Raw genomic sequence first — 17,134 nt, forward strand, 5'->3', positions numbered from 1 at the left:
GACTTTGAGTTACATGCAAAAAATAATGATCAACACGCTGAACAGTGTGCAGTTTTCAGTTTTCAAGTTGCACTCGCGTCTGATGTGTGGATATTATAATAAACATCAACTTTGGGCATTGCAATTATGCAGACACCTTGCACTGGTCATATATTGCCATATTGACAGCTTGATTGATGTCTGGCCCTACCGATCCAGACGCTTGCTTATCATTTCTCTTTGATTTTTGTTCTTTACCTCTAATCGCCGAATCGATCGAAACTATTTTGCATAAGTTCAGCGATCGCAAAGAGCAAGCAGCCAACGGGCCAACGGGTGGTCCTGGCCCCATGGTATACCATCAGAGACAATAAATTTTAAAAATAGCATAAAATACTAAACCCCCACTCTATCCCCTCTCCGCACGTTCCCCACACACCATGATCAGACGACGCCCGCTGTGTTGATATTAATTGGACGACATAATTGCAGCGCACCGTTGCCCATAATAATCGACCCAGGCAATGTGGAGGAAGAATACGAAGTTTGCCCACAACTCGTTATTGGCCAGTCCGCAAACACGTTTCGGGCCAATCTTCATAAAGCAGCCAGTGCCCAAACTTAACTCCGGTAGTCGGTAGTCGGCTGTCGGCCGAGGCAAATGGAATTTGTGTAAATTTGGCAAACGTTGCATTGACGACACCAAGCTGGGCAGCCAACTGAAGAACGGGCTGGGAGGTATGCATGTTGTCTGCTTCCATAACTAATTACGGGTTGCATTTTATACACTGGCACAAAGGGTACAATAGTTTTTCAATTCTGCAAGGTACAAGGCAGTGGAAATATATAGAATATATATAATTTAAAATTATAAATTTTATTATTTTTTTATAGTTCTGTTACCAATCGTTAGTCCGATATAATATACAACTATGTGCATATACCATCTATATACTTGAGTGTGTTTCCAAGCGTATTTAAGTTCCAGTGCAGGCAGTTTATCTTCATAGCTTTTTTTTTGTTTTTTTGGTAAAATGCATTGAATAAGCGCAGGCGCAGCATGTGTGCAATTATCGGTGTGTGTCCCGGCTAATTTATTGTCTTTGGCACTGCCCTAAATCCAAATGTAATACAATACGCGCATTTATCATATTTAAGTACCGAGTCCAAAAACACATCCTGCATTTATGGCCTGCTAATATGCGGTTTAAGTTTAGTACGTTTTGGGGTGCATTGCGCTGCCAAATGCTGCTGGTAGAAAACAACTTGGAAAAGGTCTTATTTGGGGTGCCCATGGTTTGGTTGGAACTGGAACTGAGAGCTGAGAACTGAGAACTGAGCACTGGTGAGTGGCTGTCAAGTGCAGGATGGTGCGCCACAGGAGACGGGCTCTGGAATGGTATGTATGGTATGTAGGAGGACAAGGACAAGCAAAAGTACAGCCTGCGACAATTGTAAATTAAAATGGTTGCGCTTCAAGTTGTTTGCTCATCATCAGCAGAACGCACGCCCCCACGACAGGACATTGTTTTCTTTATAAATATTTATTTTATGCTCTGCTTTTGTACCCCATGAAATCGGTTAAATGGACTGTGCTGTTTATTTTGTTTGCTGCGACAGTTTTACGCGCTGTCCCCTAATAAGCCCCATGAATAATGGCTGAGGCTTAGGACCGGGTACAACCGTTGCTCATGTGGGTGGTGTGTGTATGAATCACATGTGTGTGTGGACCAAAATGGCGAAACATAGCAGCACACAATTGGCCACAGTCACCAGAGAATGTGAGCAAGAGGGAAGTAGCTGAATTGCCAGTCAGTAGAGAAACGCGCATAAAAACACAGAGAAGAAAATAGCTAAGGAAAACGGAAAGAAAAATGCCGAATAGAAGATGTTGTAACTGCGGGCAAATGGGCAGCACAAGCGCCACAAAAATTGCGCACAATTACGAGGCGAAAGCCCTGGCAACCCCAGCAACCCACCAACACGCCCCCTGCCCATACTCTGCACTCATTCTCACTCCTATCGCACCTTATCCGAGCGGAAAAGAATTATTACGTTGAATTTTCTTTCATTTTTTGTTGTTTTTTTTTTTGGTTGGCGAAAAAAAGAAGAGATTTTTCGTTTTGTGATAGCAGCGGGGCTAAAGGGCCGGAAGGAGCAGCCAGGACACGGCGTTCAGTCCACGTCTCACGTGCACATGACAGTGGAGTAAACAATTTCATTTCGCGCGACCAGCTCAGCAGGACCAAAAGATAACTGCTACAAACGAGGCACAAGATGCTGCCTGCAATAACAACAACAAATATAGCAGCAGCAAGAACAAGAACAAGAACAAGAACAATGACAACAGCAGCCAGGACGAGGACACCAAGGACAGCACTTGAGTTCGTTTATTTTTTTATTTTTATATTTTATTTTATGTGGATCCAGCAGTAGCAATAACAACAAGAACAACAACAGCAACAACAACAACCACAACAAAATCATAAGAAGTTGCGTAAATATATTATCCTGTCGCTTTTCGGTGTAAGGGGGAGGATGTACTGTGGGGGTGCAGCGAGTTACCCGTAAAGAGGACACTATCCAGGAACAAGACGACGTGGACGAGTGCGACGCAGTTAGTCGAGCGTGCCTGGCGGCTTTTAATGCGTGCGTCTATAAATTTTGCACGCCTTTTGTGGCTGGGCGCATGGGGGCGGTTGGTGGGCAGGCGATGGGCGGTTCACGTGGCCTGACCAGTTTTTGAAACTGTCAAATTGTTACTGCTGCTGTTCCTCTGGGGTTAGTCACGCAGCGTTTATGCTACATGAATTATTTACTTTAATATTCTTTTTTTTCTTCTTGTTTTGATACAAAATCTGCATTATTTAAAATGGGGTTAACAATATGAGTTTTCTCTTCTTCTTCTGTATTTTATTTCGGTCACATTAAGATTCAAGCAGTTCAACTAATTTTGAGCCCAGTTTATTCTTTTTATTTGATTGCGATGCATCAGAATCCTTTGTTTGAACATCATCATCCTGCAAGGAGACAACATCGCAATCATCTGCATCATCGTTCACAGACTCAACACCGGACATAGATGAGCAGTGGTTCGTCTCTTCATTTGATTCGTTTTCATCCGATGAACTCTCTAATCCACGCAATATTTCTCTGTTTTCTGGAGCATAGCACGCCCTCACCATTAGTATATCTAAGTGCTTGAGCCATTCTGTTCGCTCAACGTTTGTGTCCGACTCAATCAGTCTATCATCCTTCTTTGGCCGGACACAGAGTCCAAGCAGCAAGTTTCGGCTTGTAATGCGTAGTGTATAGAATGGAGTACCGTTACTGGGATATGCCATTATCATAAAATCCTCACTGCTCAGCTCGGATGGAGTGTGTTCTGCATCACTCTCCTGACTATTGGCTTGAACTTCCTTTGGTTTAGGATCAACGTATTCCTGAGTTATTCCCTCGAAATCCCAAATGGTCATCTGGCAGTCTTGGCCGCCCACTGTAAATAGCTTGTTGTCCAGCTCAAACTCAATGCAGTTAATTGGACCGGTGTGATGAGACAGACAACGGACCAACTGCTCTTTGTCAGTGTCCCAAACAATCACGTAGTGATCATCAGATCCCGACACCAAGTAGCGTCCACACATCGAATAGGCTAAAGCTCTAATGCCATCTTTGTGACCAGTGAAAATGCGCACCTGAAGCGCTTTGACGATGTCCCATATGCGCACCGTGCAGTCAGCCGAGCCAGTGGCCAGATAATGTCTGTTTGGATGGAATTGACAGCAGCCAACCTCAGCCAGATGGCCGCCGAGAATAGAGACACATTTCTTGGAGTCCTGCACCCAAATGCGTGCCGTGCGATCATCCGAAGTGGTGGCAAAGTAATAACCCAAAGGGGCATATGTCACGTTGTAGATGGCCCCACAGTGTCCCGGATAGATGACCACACAGCTCCAGGAGAGCAGGCACCAGCAGCGCACAGTGCGATCCTGAGAGCAGCTGAGCAGAAATCGATCATGCGGTGCAAACGAGCATCCGTAGACGGCACCTCGATGACCATAGAGTGAGCGTCTCATCTTCCTCTTGGTCGCGTCCAACATGCTCTCGTCTATGCCGGACATGCTGGTGTCCAGCTGCTTGAGGTATGTGGCTGACTTGAGCTGCACTAGCTTGGAGGATGTCAGCGAGAAGACGTGAACTGCGGAATCTTCGGTGCCAATACCAAGCATTGTGGTTTTGCTCGAGAAGGCGGCACATGTAACAATCTCAACATTTTCATGCGCCGTATAAAGGTAGACCGATGGCAGATTGTCGCGGTTAAGCGACGCACGATGATCATCCTCCTCCTTAATTCGTTCCATGTCCCAACGCTTTGCAGTTGGAGTATAGAGACGATTGACTGTTGGCAAATTGACACTTTTGGTCGGCGAAGCTTGGTTCTTTTTAGCGCGCTTGCGTCTCCCCTTTATCGGACTGTTCTCATTGGTTTCATAGAGTGTTTTGGGTGTAGCCCAGTAAATCTTTTCCAATAAAGGAGAGCCGATGCGAGTATGCTGTCGAGGCGCATCGTTTTTATTATCAGGAAATGGTTCAAAATGTTTTGAAAACATCATCTGAATGGGAAGCCTCCAAAAATTCCTGTGGATCTCCAACAAATAGTACGTTTCCTTGAACATGGAAAATCGAACCTTTTCCTTATCGTCAGTAACCAACTTTCTAGCTTTATGTGGAATATCTCGTGGGTCCTGCATTCCCAAGAGCTTGTCCACACGGGCAGTGTAGGAATGGTCAAAGTAACGCCGAGAACTCTCCACGAATGCTCGGCCCTTACGGAATTTACCGCTGATAACCATTCGAAAATAGACAATTGTCAGTGTCGGGAACAGAAGGCTGTATATTTCATACTTGAAGCGATTGGGTACTTTAGGAATAATCTTGCGAATCTCATGAAAGAGCTCCTCATATTCATTAAGGTAATTCACAATATGCTGGTCTGACTCATAAGTGGCTTCTCCTCTTTCATCTTCTGAACTTAACATATCATCTTTGGATGTGCTATCATCCTCGTAAAATTCCGCAACTTTGTTAATGTCATTTTTAGTTGTCAGAGCCTTGCGTCGACTAACTGAATCTGTGGTATTCGTAGAAGTTGTAGTAGTAGCGGTAGAAGTAGTAATGGTAATGTTAGTATCAGAGATAGATGAACGAATTACACGATTGCGAGATCTAATATACCTCCTTTCTATATCGGTGCATTGACTCGACATTTTTGTCAAGAATGCGATCATTGCATTTTGGAATTTATCTTTCTTCTTCAAGTAATTGGCTACTTTTTCAATTGAACTTGATATTTTGGCAATATCGTCACAATCATCGTTATCATCAGTGCTATAATCAGTAGCAGTATCACTATCATCAGTATCACTGCTGTATTCAGCATCATCGCTGTCATCCGTACCATCATCGCTATCATCACTACTGTCGCTATCATAAAAACATTCTGTGAACTTTTTTTGTTTACAAGTTGATTGATTTTTTATATATGCTGCAGAGTTACTAGCCGGCTTACATATTGTTGTTGATTCTATCTGCTTGTTTAGGGGAAATACCTTCTCAGATTCCTCTGATAATTCATCCAGTTCGGAAGTATTTTCAGACTCAGAAAATTCGGAACTATCTGTGTCTTCATCGCTCATCGCATTTTTCTGTAATTTTGACATTTTGGTAGTAAGTTGTTCATCTTGTGAATGTGGTCGTTTTGCATCGATGATTTTACTTTTCTTTCGTTTGTCCATTCTTCCAAATGTTCACAAAGTTTCTACAGAAAAGTTACAGATGTGCTTTTTGTGAATAATTGCTAGAAACAATAACGATATTTGAGTATGTCAAAAGTATTCTATCGACTCACATTGTTATCGCACAAGTAAAGTGAAGCATAGCCAATGAAAAATGTTACTTTTATATTGGCCAGTAGAACTGAGCACATCGAATGTCAAGCATATTCTCACAACATGCCATAAATCGCATTGCTGATCAGGCAAAAAATGCGGGCACAGCTCTCGGTACCAATAAAACCGAGAGGAAAAGAATAAATACAATTTGCATAGCCAATATCTAACGGCTTTACTGCGTTCTATATGCGCTGGCTTTCAGCATGTTTGTTGTAATTTTGAAAATGTTTTCCAAAATGTTTAAAAAATAAATAATGAAAATACTTCAAACCTATAAGTCAAACAGCCGCATAAAAAAAGACGGATGCTGCTGCACCTTCGATAAAATTCCGTCTGTATATTGTTTAATAATTTCGCAATGATTTATTTCAATGAAATATTGTGGCAACGCAAAAAATGCATTTATGAAAAATGTATTCGTTACCCATGCGAGTGCCATATGTAGATTTCAAATGCAGCTGGGGCTTGTCATATGGACAGCTTGAAAGCGCAATTGAAATGCACCAGCGTGTTTAATTCTATGAGTACATATTATGTGCATATGTCAATACTCAACTCAAGGGCTATCATTAGACGCGAATAATTAGAAACAAAGCCTCATTATCTGCAGCAGCAACATCAACAGCAGCAGCAGCAGCAGCAGCAATTGAGAAGCGGTCGAATCACTTGAAATGTAATGCAGCCCCATAAATAAATCACATCACATCGCGCATCGGTTTGGCTCGGTTCAAGTTTATGCAACTGCAAAATAATCCATTGTAAAGTGTCGAAAAAGTGCAATTGAAATGCAAATCAATGCAAATCGATACTTGAATCATCATGAACAGCAACAACGATGAATGATTCATGCCTCGCACGCGAGCCACATTCAAATGCAAATGCGAATGCACAAAATTTGCAAGCAAACGCGATACTGGGCGGGTCTTTTAGAAGCCGGAGCCACAGCCAGATCCAGAGCCGGAGCCGGAGGCTGGTGCTGGGACTGCGGCAACCCGCTGATGTGCGAACAATCAAATCAAAATAAATGCACCACACCACAATAAAAATTCCAGCCCAAAATAAACACAACAAACAATGAGAAACACACAGACGAGCACAAAGGTGAAAGTGGTGGCAGATTTTTGCACATCCGGTTAACTGTTGCTAATTTGATTAGAGAGTTAGAGACAAAACTTTTGAAGAGGGTGTGCGGTGCAGCTAACGCAAGCGAAATGGCCATTAAAATGTGTTTGCGCCGATTTCGCTGTGGGCTGCCAACTTATGCAAATGCTGCACAGTGATTTATGCAATGCGGCCTGCCTGGCAAGTTAGTTCCTTCGGGATAACTACATACAGAAAGAGCGTAGATGTTTTAAATTGAATTGAATAACTCGTAGTTCGTAAACCGTTTCACACGCGCTCCGCATTTGAACCTTAATTTCTAGCACCGTTGGGTCTTCATATTCAAATTCAAACTATCCTGTCATAAGGTTCAAACCTCTTTTGTATGCCCATCAGAACTTGTTTGTGCCTTAGCTTTAACCCCTGTCGCGCAATATTACCTCGTATCCTGAACTTGTCTCACACACTGTCATGCTAATTGCAATGAGAATAGCCATGGGAATGCTGAGAATCGAGTCAGAGAGTTTCCTTCGCTGAGAGACAAACAGCAGTCAGGTAACATTGCCGGTGATCGGTAAACAGTCCTCATTTAGTTTGTACCTACATGTCAATGCGTAAAGTTCTGAGAAATTTGGAACTTATAAGAGTGCTGAGAAGTTTCACAAGATGATTAGATATCAAATTGTGTTTAAATAATTGTGTTAAGAATAACTAGAAACTGATGCAATAATTGCACAATTATCGAGTTTATAAATTAGTAAATAATAATACTTCGCAAGTGGAACCACAAAGGCATGCTTTTAACCGCAACCAAAATTCCCACAAAAATTACGTAACATCTTCTGTTTCCACACTAAATGCTGTAACCACGCCCCCTCCCCAGCCCTATAAACAACAAGCATTAACACGGCCTCTGACGCAATTTAACACCAATTACAATATCCGTTACATCTAATTATTGTAAGCGCGCCCACAAGGAAGCCACTTGGCCAGGGACTAAATTAAAGAAAAACAACCAGAAGAGAAATACACAAGGAAACCGCAAAAGACAAACCAAATGCCGAACTGTCGGTCGTCGTGACGGTGGGTGGGCCACAGATTGGTCACCATTTGTGGTTGCCAGGACATTAACAATGGCAACTACAGCAGCAGCAATAGCAACGCCAGCAACAAGGACAACAACAAATCCAAATGGCGCTCATAAAACAACAGAGCAGAACCCGGAAAAGCCATGAAATATGACGATGATGGAACCTGAACCAGGGGGCAGCTGAACTGGTCCGTGGACCGTGGACCGTGGACTGCAGCAGTTGGGTGGTTGTGCGAGTGTGCGAGAGTGTGGAGAAACATTTCTTAATTTTCAACAATTTACGCTGAAAGCTTTGAGCGCTCAAATGACGTACAGTGCTGGGCGTTCGTCCTGCGTCCTGCGTCCTACATCTTGTGTCCTGGCCAAGGCGACGATGATCTAACGCCATTATTTTGCTGCCAAACGACAGGCAGTTGTTAATGGGGCTTACCACTTAAGCGCGACGGCATAAAATAAACACGCAGCTACAGTCCACCTCCCACAGTACACACCACCCACCAATGCTCTCCCTCACGTCACGGATGTCCTGGCAAATTAATTAACATAGCGCTCGCTCGCCTGCAGCTTTTTCCCGTTGTTGCCTGCGTTTTTCTTTTCTTTTTCTTATATTTCTTCTTCCTCTTATTTTCTTGTCTTTTGGCGGTTTTTACTGGCACTGTTTAATTGTGTGGCACTTTGTCCTGTGCTGTGGGTATGTCGGCCAGCGGCAATTTAACAATTATGAAACGTTTAAAGTTTGCTTGTGCTTGAATTTGGTGAACTGTTTCTCGGGTTTCTTTGATTACCGGGCAGAGCCCACTAGCCCCAGGTGTAGGACATTGTGCATACACGGCACGTCGCTGTATCCGTTTGACACCTTTGTGACCCGTGGCCAGGAAATGAGCTTCCCCGTACGTGACTGGTTTCAGCAAAGCCATCCTTTTCCATACATTTTTGGCGATCTAATTGTTTGGTGTGCAGTTTCGGCAACATTTCAACAAGAAATGGCCTGACTTGGCGGTTTCTTTGGGCATAAACCGGTAGTCCAACAAGTAATTTTTGAAAAAGGCTTCGGTCTTTAAGGTGTTCCAGAAAACGATTTGTCTTTTACGATACTGTTTAAAATTCGGAATTTGTGCACTCGCTCAATTTCCTCGAGTCCACGAAGTAATTACAACCCAAATAATCGGAAAGATTTGGCATAAATTTGTTATTGTGGCGACTGGCCAGGTACTGCCGGTATAATTAGTGGCCCATTGATGATGTTGCTACGTGCCAAGCACAACGCCTTGCGGCAAGGACAAGCCTTAAGAACCGGCCAAGCGTCGTCCTGTCATAATTGCAATTAAAATGTGCGCCAGGATGCCGCGCGTAAAGTGCAAACACTTTAGGGCGGTGCGCACAGAAAGAGAGTGAGAGAAAGAGAGAGAGAGTGAAAAAGCAAACAGAAACAGTGTGCAAATTAAAATATAATTAGAGATAAACAAGCCGAAACAAGATGCAAGAACCGTTGGCAATTAGCAAAACTGAGTTCACGTAGATGGTGGCGCCTCCTGTCGGCCAGCGGCAGCTATATACGCACTTTCCACTGGAATTGTGTGACTGGAAATTAGCGTGTCCTGAGGCTGACTCTGAGGCTCAGACCACCCCTACCCCGCAACCACCACACAGAGCCATGTGCGTGTACGAGCGAGCGAGCAAGCACATAGACAGGGAGAAAGAGAGAGAGAGAGAGAGAGAGAGGGAGAGAGGGAGAGAGAGATAGAGAGAAACACAGGAAGTTACCTCGGTCGCTGTCGCTGGTGCTGTCGACGTCAACGACGACGCTGCACTGCTACCTGGCAACTAACGAGCCAGTAATTTTGTGAGGCAGCTAATGCCGCCTCAAAGGCCTACGCTGAACTTGTGCGTCAGCTTCTTCGACGTTGCCTTGGCTACTTTAAGCCAACGCCGACATCGTGTATTTCATATTAAGTATACGCCGCGTTTGGCTCATGTGAGCAGGAGTGGGGTGAAAGCAGGGTAGGCATTTGGTGAGGGTCGTTTTTTTCTTTTTGTAGCTGAGGCCACACCTTCCGCAGGGGTGACTCGAACTGAAATTTCTTCTTTTTGCGAAGTCGCTTTTACTTTTGTTTGCTTGGATTTTCGATAGAAAAAAAAGAGAAGAACATTTTGTGTTGTATGTATATAAATAAATAAAAAAAAAGTTCATTGGGCGGGAAACGAAATCTGCTTTATGAAATGTCAAAACTTCAAAGCAAATTTTTAGTTAAATGCAAGAAAATGAGAAAATATACACTTGAGTGCGTATGAAGAAACATTTTCAGCTGCGCAGCCAGCAAGTTTGCTTCTTCTTCATCATTTGGTTGTTGTTGCTGTTTGTATTCCTGAGCCAGTTTTCCATTGTCCATTGCACGTTGTTAAGACTAAACTGTTGTTGTTGTTGTTGTTGCTGTTGCTGATGTTGATGCTGCTGTTTGAACTGTTGTTGATAGCCTTTATTAGTTGTTGGGCCGTAGCTTAGGCGTTTTACATTTTCTTTTGCACTTCCTGCTTGGACGAAAAATAAAAATGGTTGCTAGATTTTGAAGCAGGAGGAAGTGGCAGGATATGCGAAGAGGCCTCGTGCGTTGTGTAAATAGATTGGAGGGCTACAGCATGGAGCGTTAAGACTTTGCCATACGGTTTTGCTATAGATAAATAATGAATAACACTATATACATTTTAATTTCTCACTTTTTACATATCTGATTAGAAACGAAAAAAATTAACAATCGGTTTTCCAATCAATAGTAAATTGTTGATTTTATTTTGTGTTTAATTTTTTTTTATAATGTATAGGGTATTTTACAGTCGTCTTAGAAAAAGTTGAATTGATATTTCATTCTTGTTGCTCTGTCGTTTTCTTTCGGCTTACATTTCCTTTTTTTTTGGGCAGCAGATTTTATTAAAAATTGTATATTAAATCAATTGCGTACAGCTTTTTGTTGGGGTGTCGAATGTGCTCATGCATAAGGCAACTGAGTGGGCACAAAAGTCCCCCACGTTAAATGGTATAAATCATATTGTGGACATGACAAGTTCCTCTGCACTTTAAAGCAATTAAATATATTAAAACTGAGGCAATTAGCACAAAGTTAATTGACCCGTGAGATTATTTTACTAAACACCATTCATTGTCCTATTAAGTTGTCAATATTTTGACATTTCATATCAGTTTAGTTTGCCAATAAAAGGAATGTGCTTGATGCAACGGTTTTCAGTCGTTGCCAAAGACTTCTACAGACCATTGGTGTGAACATATTTTAAATGGCTGCCAGCGCATCGAGTCAGTTCTCCAAAATTATAGGGCTCGTACGCAAGTGTACGAACGTTTGTGGATGCGATGTTTGGAATCCTGACTATCACACTTGGGCGATGACATATTTTACGATAACTTTAGTTGTTTTTATGTACACCTCCAACGGGTATACGATATATGTGGAGTTGGTTTACAATAACGACTGGACGGTGATTCTACGGGTATTTTCCATAGCGGGATCCACGATGCAGGCTCAAGCAAAAATACAAAGTACATTGGAATATGAGACGTCTCTGCGTGAATTGATGGTCACCTACGATTTAATGTACAAGGAGTACGAGGCAAAGGGTGGCGCGTATATAAAATGTCTGCAAAAGCGTGTCAAGAACACCTGGAGAATGCTGATCGCCTTCATGTTGCTATATTTGATTGTTGCAATTTCAATGGCCGTTTATCCCATATACCTGTATGTTGTCCACAATGAGAAGACGCTTGTGATGCAGTTTCTGGTGCCGGGCATCAACCACAATACAGATAGAGGGCATGAAATTTTGACAGTACTTCACGTAATAGCTTTGGGTATGGGCGCCTTTGGTCACTTTGGTTGCGACATGTTTCTATTTATTAATATTGCGAATTTGCCGCTTTTAACGGATCTATTTAAAGTAAAGATAAATGAATTTAACGAGTTGGTAGTGCAAAGCAATAAGAATGAACAGATTCGCGACATGTTCTGGGAGTTGCTAGCCTGGCATCAGAAGTATTCTGGGTGAGTTAACTGTATTAATACTATCAAACAGCATCCTAATTATTTGCCATCTCTTAGAATTCTACGTAAAACGGAAAAAGTCTACAATTTAATTTTTTTCGTGCAGCTTTCGACGTCCTGCATCAACATTCTCTGCACCATTTCGTGTATTTTCCTTAAGGTCTGGCCCACAGCTATGCTGTTCTTGATATATTCTGTTATAGTACTTTATACATATTGTGGACTGGGAACACAAATTGAACATTCGGTAAGTTTACAATGAATGCATTTATCAATCAGCCCTATAATTGCTTATCTTATTAGAATGACGATTTTAGAACAAAAACTCGTCATCCTCATGGTGGCCAAGTCACAGAAAGAAAGGGCTCTGACTGTAATGAGTATACTCCCACTGTCGATGGCAACTGCATTGCAGTTAACAAAGGGCATTTACAGTTTCAGCATGATGCTTTTCACATACCTAGAGTAGGAGACAAATTTATAATTGCTTATCGTAGACTTGCATCATATTTTATTCTTCTAGCTGGCAATAAGTAAATAAACAAAATCAACGAGTTTTTCGCATTATAAAAATAAACGTCTTTTATTTGCTTCTACCTTGAAATCGAACCATAAATATATATTCTCACATTAATAATAGAATAATTGATACACGCATATTCGACAAAGACTTCTGAAACAGTCGGCAAATCCCAGGAAAATCATAAAATCTATTATCGATTTAAGTATAACCATGCCCTAAAGAGTGCACTCATTAAACCATCAGTCTCTTGACATATTTCAATAATAAAAAAAAAACTATATAAGTTATTCAGTTGTGAACCCATTCAAATGCGTGTGACAATATGTAATGGATGTCCCTGTTCTGCCACCTATAAATACAGCGGGTTTCGTGACAATTTCTCAATTACTAGTCAAAAGTTCCAGCTAGTCGGAAGGCAATATCGTGCAGAAAATGGGAGACGAACCGAATTGCCTGGTGGCCTATCGTCGGGTTATTTATTTACTAAGACTTATTACTAAAATTTGCGGTGCGGATATTATCGAACCGAACTATAAATTAAATAAGTTGACCTACATTATGTTTGTTTTGACATTCCTATTTTATCTCGGTACATTTTACACGATATATACAAGTGTCGTTACTGAAGGAAACTTCAACGTCATTTTGAAAATAACCACCTTTTTGGGTGCCGCAATTTTGGTCAACACAAAACTGTTCTGCTTCATTCGTTGGGCCCACTTGTTTAGAGAATCGCAGACATTTTTGGACACCACCTACATGGGTTTCGAGAAACTCGGAGGCGACTACAAGAAAGTGATGCTCGATGGCATAAGAGCTATTAGGAAAACCATTACAATATTAATGTTAGTTTACATTGCATGCCTTGTTACCTTTACGGGATTCCCAGCGGTGTATTATGCATTCTACAACAAGCGAATTTTAATCCTGCAGTTTCTGCTTCCGTTCGTGGATAAGAACACAACGATTGGATATTGGTTGCTGTGCGGTGTACATTCTGTATGCCTAAATTTTGGGGGACTGGGAAACTTTGTAGGAGACGCGTTTTTTCTCACCTTTATCGGAAATGTACCGCTTCTCAAGGACATATTGGCTTGCAAGTTTAAACATCTCAATAGACTTATGGATAGAAAAGCTCCCGAGAAGGCAACAAGAGCACAATTGCGCAAGGCTATGGTGAACATTATTCTCTGGCATAAAAAGTATCTGAGGTAAATATCATACTAAGATATCGGGCACTGTTTAGAGTCTAACTATATATCTCCAGCTTACAGTTTCGTGTAAGACGCATATATTTTGGCGTCATCGCGGCACAAATACTGAGCTCCTTTTTCAGCGTTTTGAGCAGCATGTACTGCTTATTGACTGGCGATTGGCCCGCGGCTCCCGTCTATTTGATCTTCTCGCTTCTGACCCTGTATTTGTATTGTGGACTAGGCACCATTGTTGAAAAATCGGTATGTTTCAGTGCATCTAATGAGTTGGTAATCCCTGAATTGATTTGTGTATATTCTGCAGAATGATGATTGCGTCACAATCATCTACACCGAATGCCGCTGGTATGACCTGCCCATATCAGAGCAGCATTTTCTATTGCTCATGCTGCGCATGTCCCAGACTACGTCATCTCTGTCCGTGGCCGGCATGATGCCACTGAACGTGAACACCGCGCTGCAACTGACAAAGGCCGCTTACAGTATGGGCATGATGCTGATGACAAACGAGGATTAGTGGGTATATGCTGATTTAAGGAGTGAAGCGGTCCTGCTCCGCTGATTAATTTTAGCTTTTTGTCTAATGAACTTGCCCGCAAGAATTTAATAAACATCGCACTGCTCACTTTATTGGCCACAAAAAAATGACCGACGTCTGCTACAAAGTACAAGAAGTATAGTAAGAAACCAAAAGTTACTATACAAAAAATCAACTACGAGATACCCTGCTAATGCAATACTATCTGCTTTGACCGGACTACGTAGACTATTACCTGTGCTCCAATGTATTAAGATCACACAAATTGTCATGACATAAATAAACGTGTCTTAGCCTCGTTGATAAAAATGATGTTGTTAATTTTGCAATGCGTGTAAGATTCATAAAATTTCTAGAAGTTCAAAACACCATTTTGCAGGGTACAAAGTGAATAAGTAAGGGAAAAAATGAACTCTTGTAAGTTGTAAAAATTATCTTTGAATGGCCCACAGCTATGCTGTTCTTGACGATTTTATGGGTGCGATATACTCAAATTTATTGTGGTATCAACTGCCGGTTACAGAACAAAAACTCGTCATCCTCATGGTGGCCAAGTCACAGAAAGAAAGGGCTCTAACTGTAATGAGTATACTCCCACTGTCGATGGCAACTGCATTGCAGTTAACAAAGGGCATTTACAGTTTCAGCATGATGCTTTTCACATACCTAGAGTAGGAGACAAATTTATAATTGCTTATCGTAGACTTGCATCATATTTTATTCTTCTAGCTGGCAATAAGTAAATAAACAAAATCAACGAGTTTTTCGCATTATAAAAATAAACGTCTTTTATTTGCTTCTACCTTGAAATCGAACCATAAATATATATTCTCACATTAATAATAGAATAATTGATACACGCATATTCGACAAAGACTTCTGAAACAGTCGGCAAATCCCAGGAAAATCATAAAATCTATTATCGATTTAAGTATAACCATGCCCTAAAGAGTGCACTCATTAAACCATCAGTCTCTTGACATATTTCAATAATAAAAAAAAAACTATATAAGTTATTCAGTTGTGAACCCATTCAAATGCGTGTGACAATATGTAATGGATGTCCCTGTTCTGCCACCTATAAATACAGCGGGTTTCGTGACAATTTCTCAATTACTAGTCAAAAGTTCCAGCTAGTCGGAAGGCAATATCGTGCAGAAAATGGGAGACGAACCGAATTGCCTGGTGGCCTATCGTCGGGTTATTTATTTACTAAGACTTATTACTAAAAATTGCGGTGCGGATATTTTGGAACCGAACTTTAAATTTAATAAGTTGACCTACATTATGTTTGGTTTGACATTCCTATTTTATCTCGGTACATTTTACACGATATATACAAGTGTCGTTACTGAAGGAAACTTCAACGTAATTTTGGAAATAACCAGCTTTTTGGGTGCCGCCATTTTGGTCAACACAAAACTGTTCTGCTTCTTTCGTTGGGCCCACTTGTTTAGAGAATCGCAGACATTTTTGGACACCACCTACATGGGTTTCGAGAAACTCGGAGGCGACTACAAGAAAGTGATGCTCGATGGCATAAGAGCTATTATCAAAAGTATTAAAATATTGATATTAGTTTACATGGCACTCATTGTTAGCTGTACGGGATTCCCAGCGGTGTATTATGCATTCTACAACAAGCGAATTTTAATCATGCAGTTTCTGCTTCCGTTCGTGGATAAGAACACAACGATTGGATATTTGTTGCTATGCGGTGTACATTCTGGATGCCTAAATTTTTGGGGCACTGGGAAACTTTGCAGCAGACGCGTATTTTGTCACCTTTGTCGGAAGTGTACCGCTTCTCAAGGACATATTGGCTTGCAAGTTTAAACATCTCAATAGACTTATGGATAGAAAAGCTCCCGAGAAGGCAACAAGAGCACAATTGCGCAAGGCTATGGTGAACATTATTCTCTGGCATAAAGATTATCTGAGGTAAATATCATACTAAGATATCGGGCACTGTTTAGAGTCTGACTATATATCTACAGCTTACAGTTTCGTGTAAGACGCATATCCTTTGGCGTCATCGCGGCACAAATACTGAGCTCCTTTTTCAGTGTTTTGAGCAGCATGTACTGCTTATTGGCTGGCGATTGGCCCGCGGCTCCCGTCTATTTGATCTTCTCGCTTCTGACTCTGTATTTGTATTGTGGACTGGGCACCATTGTTGAAAAATCGGTATGTTTCAGTGCATCTAATGAGTTGGTAATCCCTGAATTGATTTGTGTATATTCTGCAGAATGATGATTGCGTCACAATCATCTACACCGAATGCCGCTGGTATGACCTGCCCATATCAGAGCAGCATTTTCTATTGCTCATGCTGCGCATGTCCCAGACTACGTCATCTCTGTCCGTGGCCGGCATGATGCCACTGAACGTGAACACCGCGCTGCAACTGACAAAGGCCGCTTACAGTATGGGCATGATGCTGATGACAAACGAGGATTAGTGGGTATATGCTGATTTAAGGAGTGAGGCGGTCCTGCTCCGCTGATTAATTTTAGCTTTTTGTCTAATGAACTTGCCCGCAAGAATTTAATAAACATCGCACTGCTCGCTTTATTGGCCACAAAAAAATGACCGACGTCTGCTACAAAGTACAAGAAGTATAGTAAGAAACCAAAAGTTACTATACAAAAAATCAACTACGAGATACCCTGCTAATGCAATACTATCT

At 41.6% G+C, this 17,134-nt stretch overlaps 3 protein-coding genes across 3 annotated transcripts; 2 read left to right on the top strand and 1 right to left on the bottom strand.

Annotated features, from left to right (window-relative positions):
• Nucleotides 1-2,845: 2,845 nt before the first annotated feature.
• LOC6557942 (transcription initiation factor TFIID subunit 5) lies at nucleotides 2,846-5,233 on the bottom strand. Its single transcript, XM_043215454.1, has 2 exons — nucleotides 5,215-5,233; nucleotides 2,846-5,110 (listed from the first exon to the last, which is right to left on the bottom strand). Exon 2 carries the CDS (start codon nucleotides 5,016-5,018, stop codon nucleotides 2,907-2,909), a length of 2,112 nt encoding a protein of 703 aa, XP_043071389.1. The 5' UTR covers nucleotides 5,019-5,110; nucleotides 5,215-5,233; the 3' UTR covers nucleotides 2,846-2,906.
• A 6,288-nt stretch (nucleotides 5,234-11,521) lies between these two features.
• Nucleotides 11,522-15,120, top strand: LOC6571451 (odorant receptor 67d). The gene is made up of 5 exons (XM_043215357.1): nucleotides 11,522-12,170; nucleotides 13,308-13,904; nucleotides 13,961-14,150; nucleotides 14,212-14,423; nucleotides 14,898-15,120. Exons 1-5 carry the CDS (start codon nucleotides 11,551-11,553, stop codon nucleotides 15,118-15,120), a joined length of 1,842 nt encoding a protein of 613 aa, XP_043071292.1. The 5' UTR covers nucleotides 11,522-11,550.
• Nucleotides 15,121-15,606: 486 nt separating this feature from the next.
• Nucleotides 15,607-16,921, top strand: LOC6571450 (odorant receptor 67d). The gene is given in 4 exon segments (XM_043215358.1): nucleotides 15,607-16,182; nucleotides 16,184-16,386; nucleotides 16,443-16,632; nucleotides 16,694-16,921. Coding segments are annotated over 4 exon segments (1,182 nt in total). The 3' UTR covers nucleotides 16,907-16,921.
• The last annotated feature ends 213 nt before the right edge of the window (nucleotides 16,922-17,134 follow it).

This window comes from Drosophila grimshawi, unplaced genomic scaffold (assembly GCF_018153295.1).
Source record: "Drosophila grimshawi isolate 15287-2541.00 unplaced genomic scaffold, ASM1815329v1 contig_44, whole genome shotgun sequence".
In the NCBI taxonomy this organism is placed as follows: Eukaryota; Metazoa; Arthropoda; class Insecta; order Diptera; family Drosophilidae; genus Drosophila; species Drosophila grimshawi.

What these genes read in the sequence shown, in the direction of transcription:
- LOC6557942 (XM_043215454.1), bottom strand. Translation starts at nt 5,018, where the DNA reads ATGTTAAGTTCAGAAGATGAAAGAGGAGAAGCCACTTATGAGTCAGAC.
- LOC6571451 (XM_043215357.1), top strand. Translation starts at nt 11,551, where the DNA reads ATGTACACCTCCAACGGGTATACGATATATGTGGAGTTGGTTTACAAT. An exon ending in TGGCATAAAAAGTATCTGAG is followed by an intron (nt 13,905 to 13,960) that starts GTAAATATCATA and finishes ATATATCTCCAG; the next exon opens with CTTACAGTTTCGTGTAAGAC. An exon ending in CTGATGACAAACGAGGATTA is followed by an intron (nt 14,424 to 14,897) that starts GTGGGTATATGC and finishes AATGGCCCACAG; the next exon opens with CTATGCTGTTCTTGACGATT.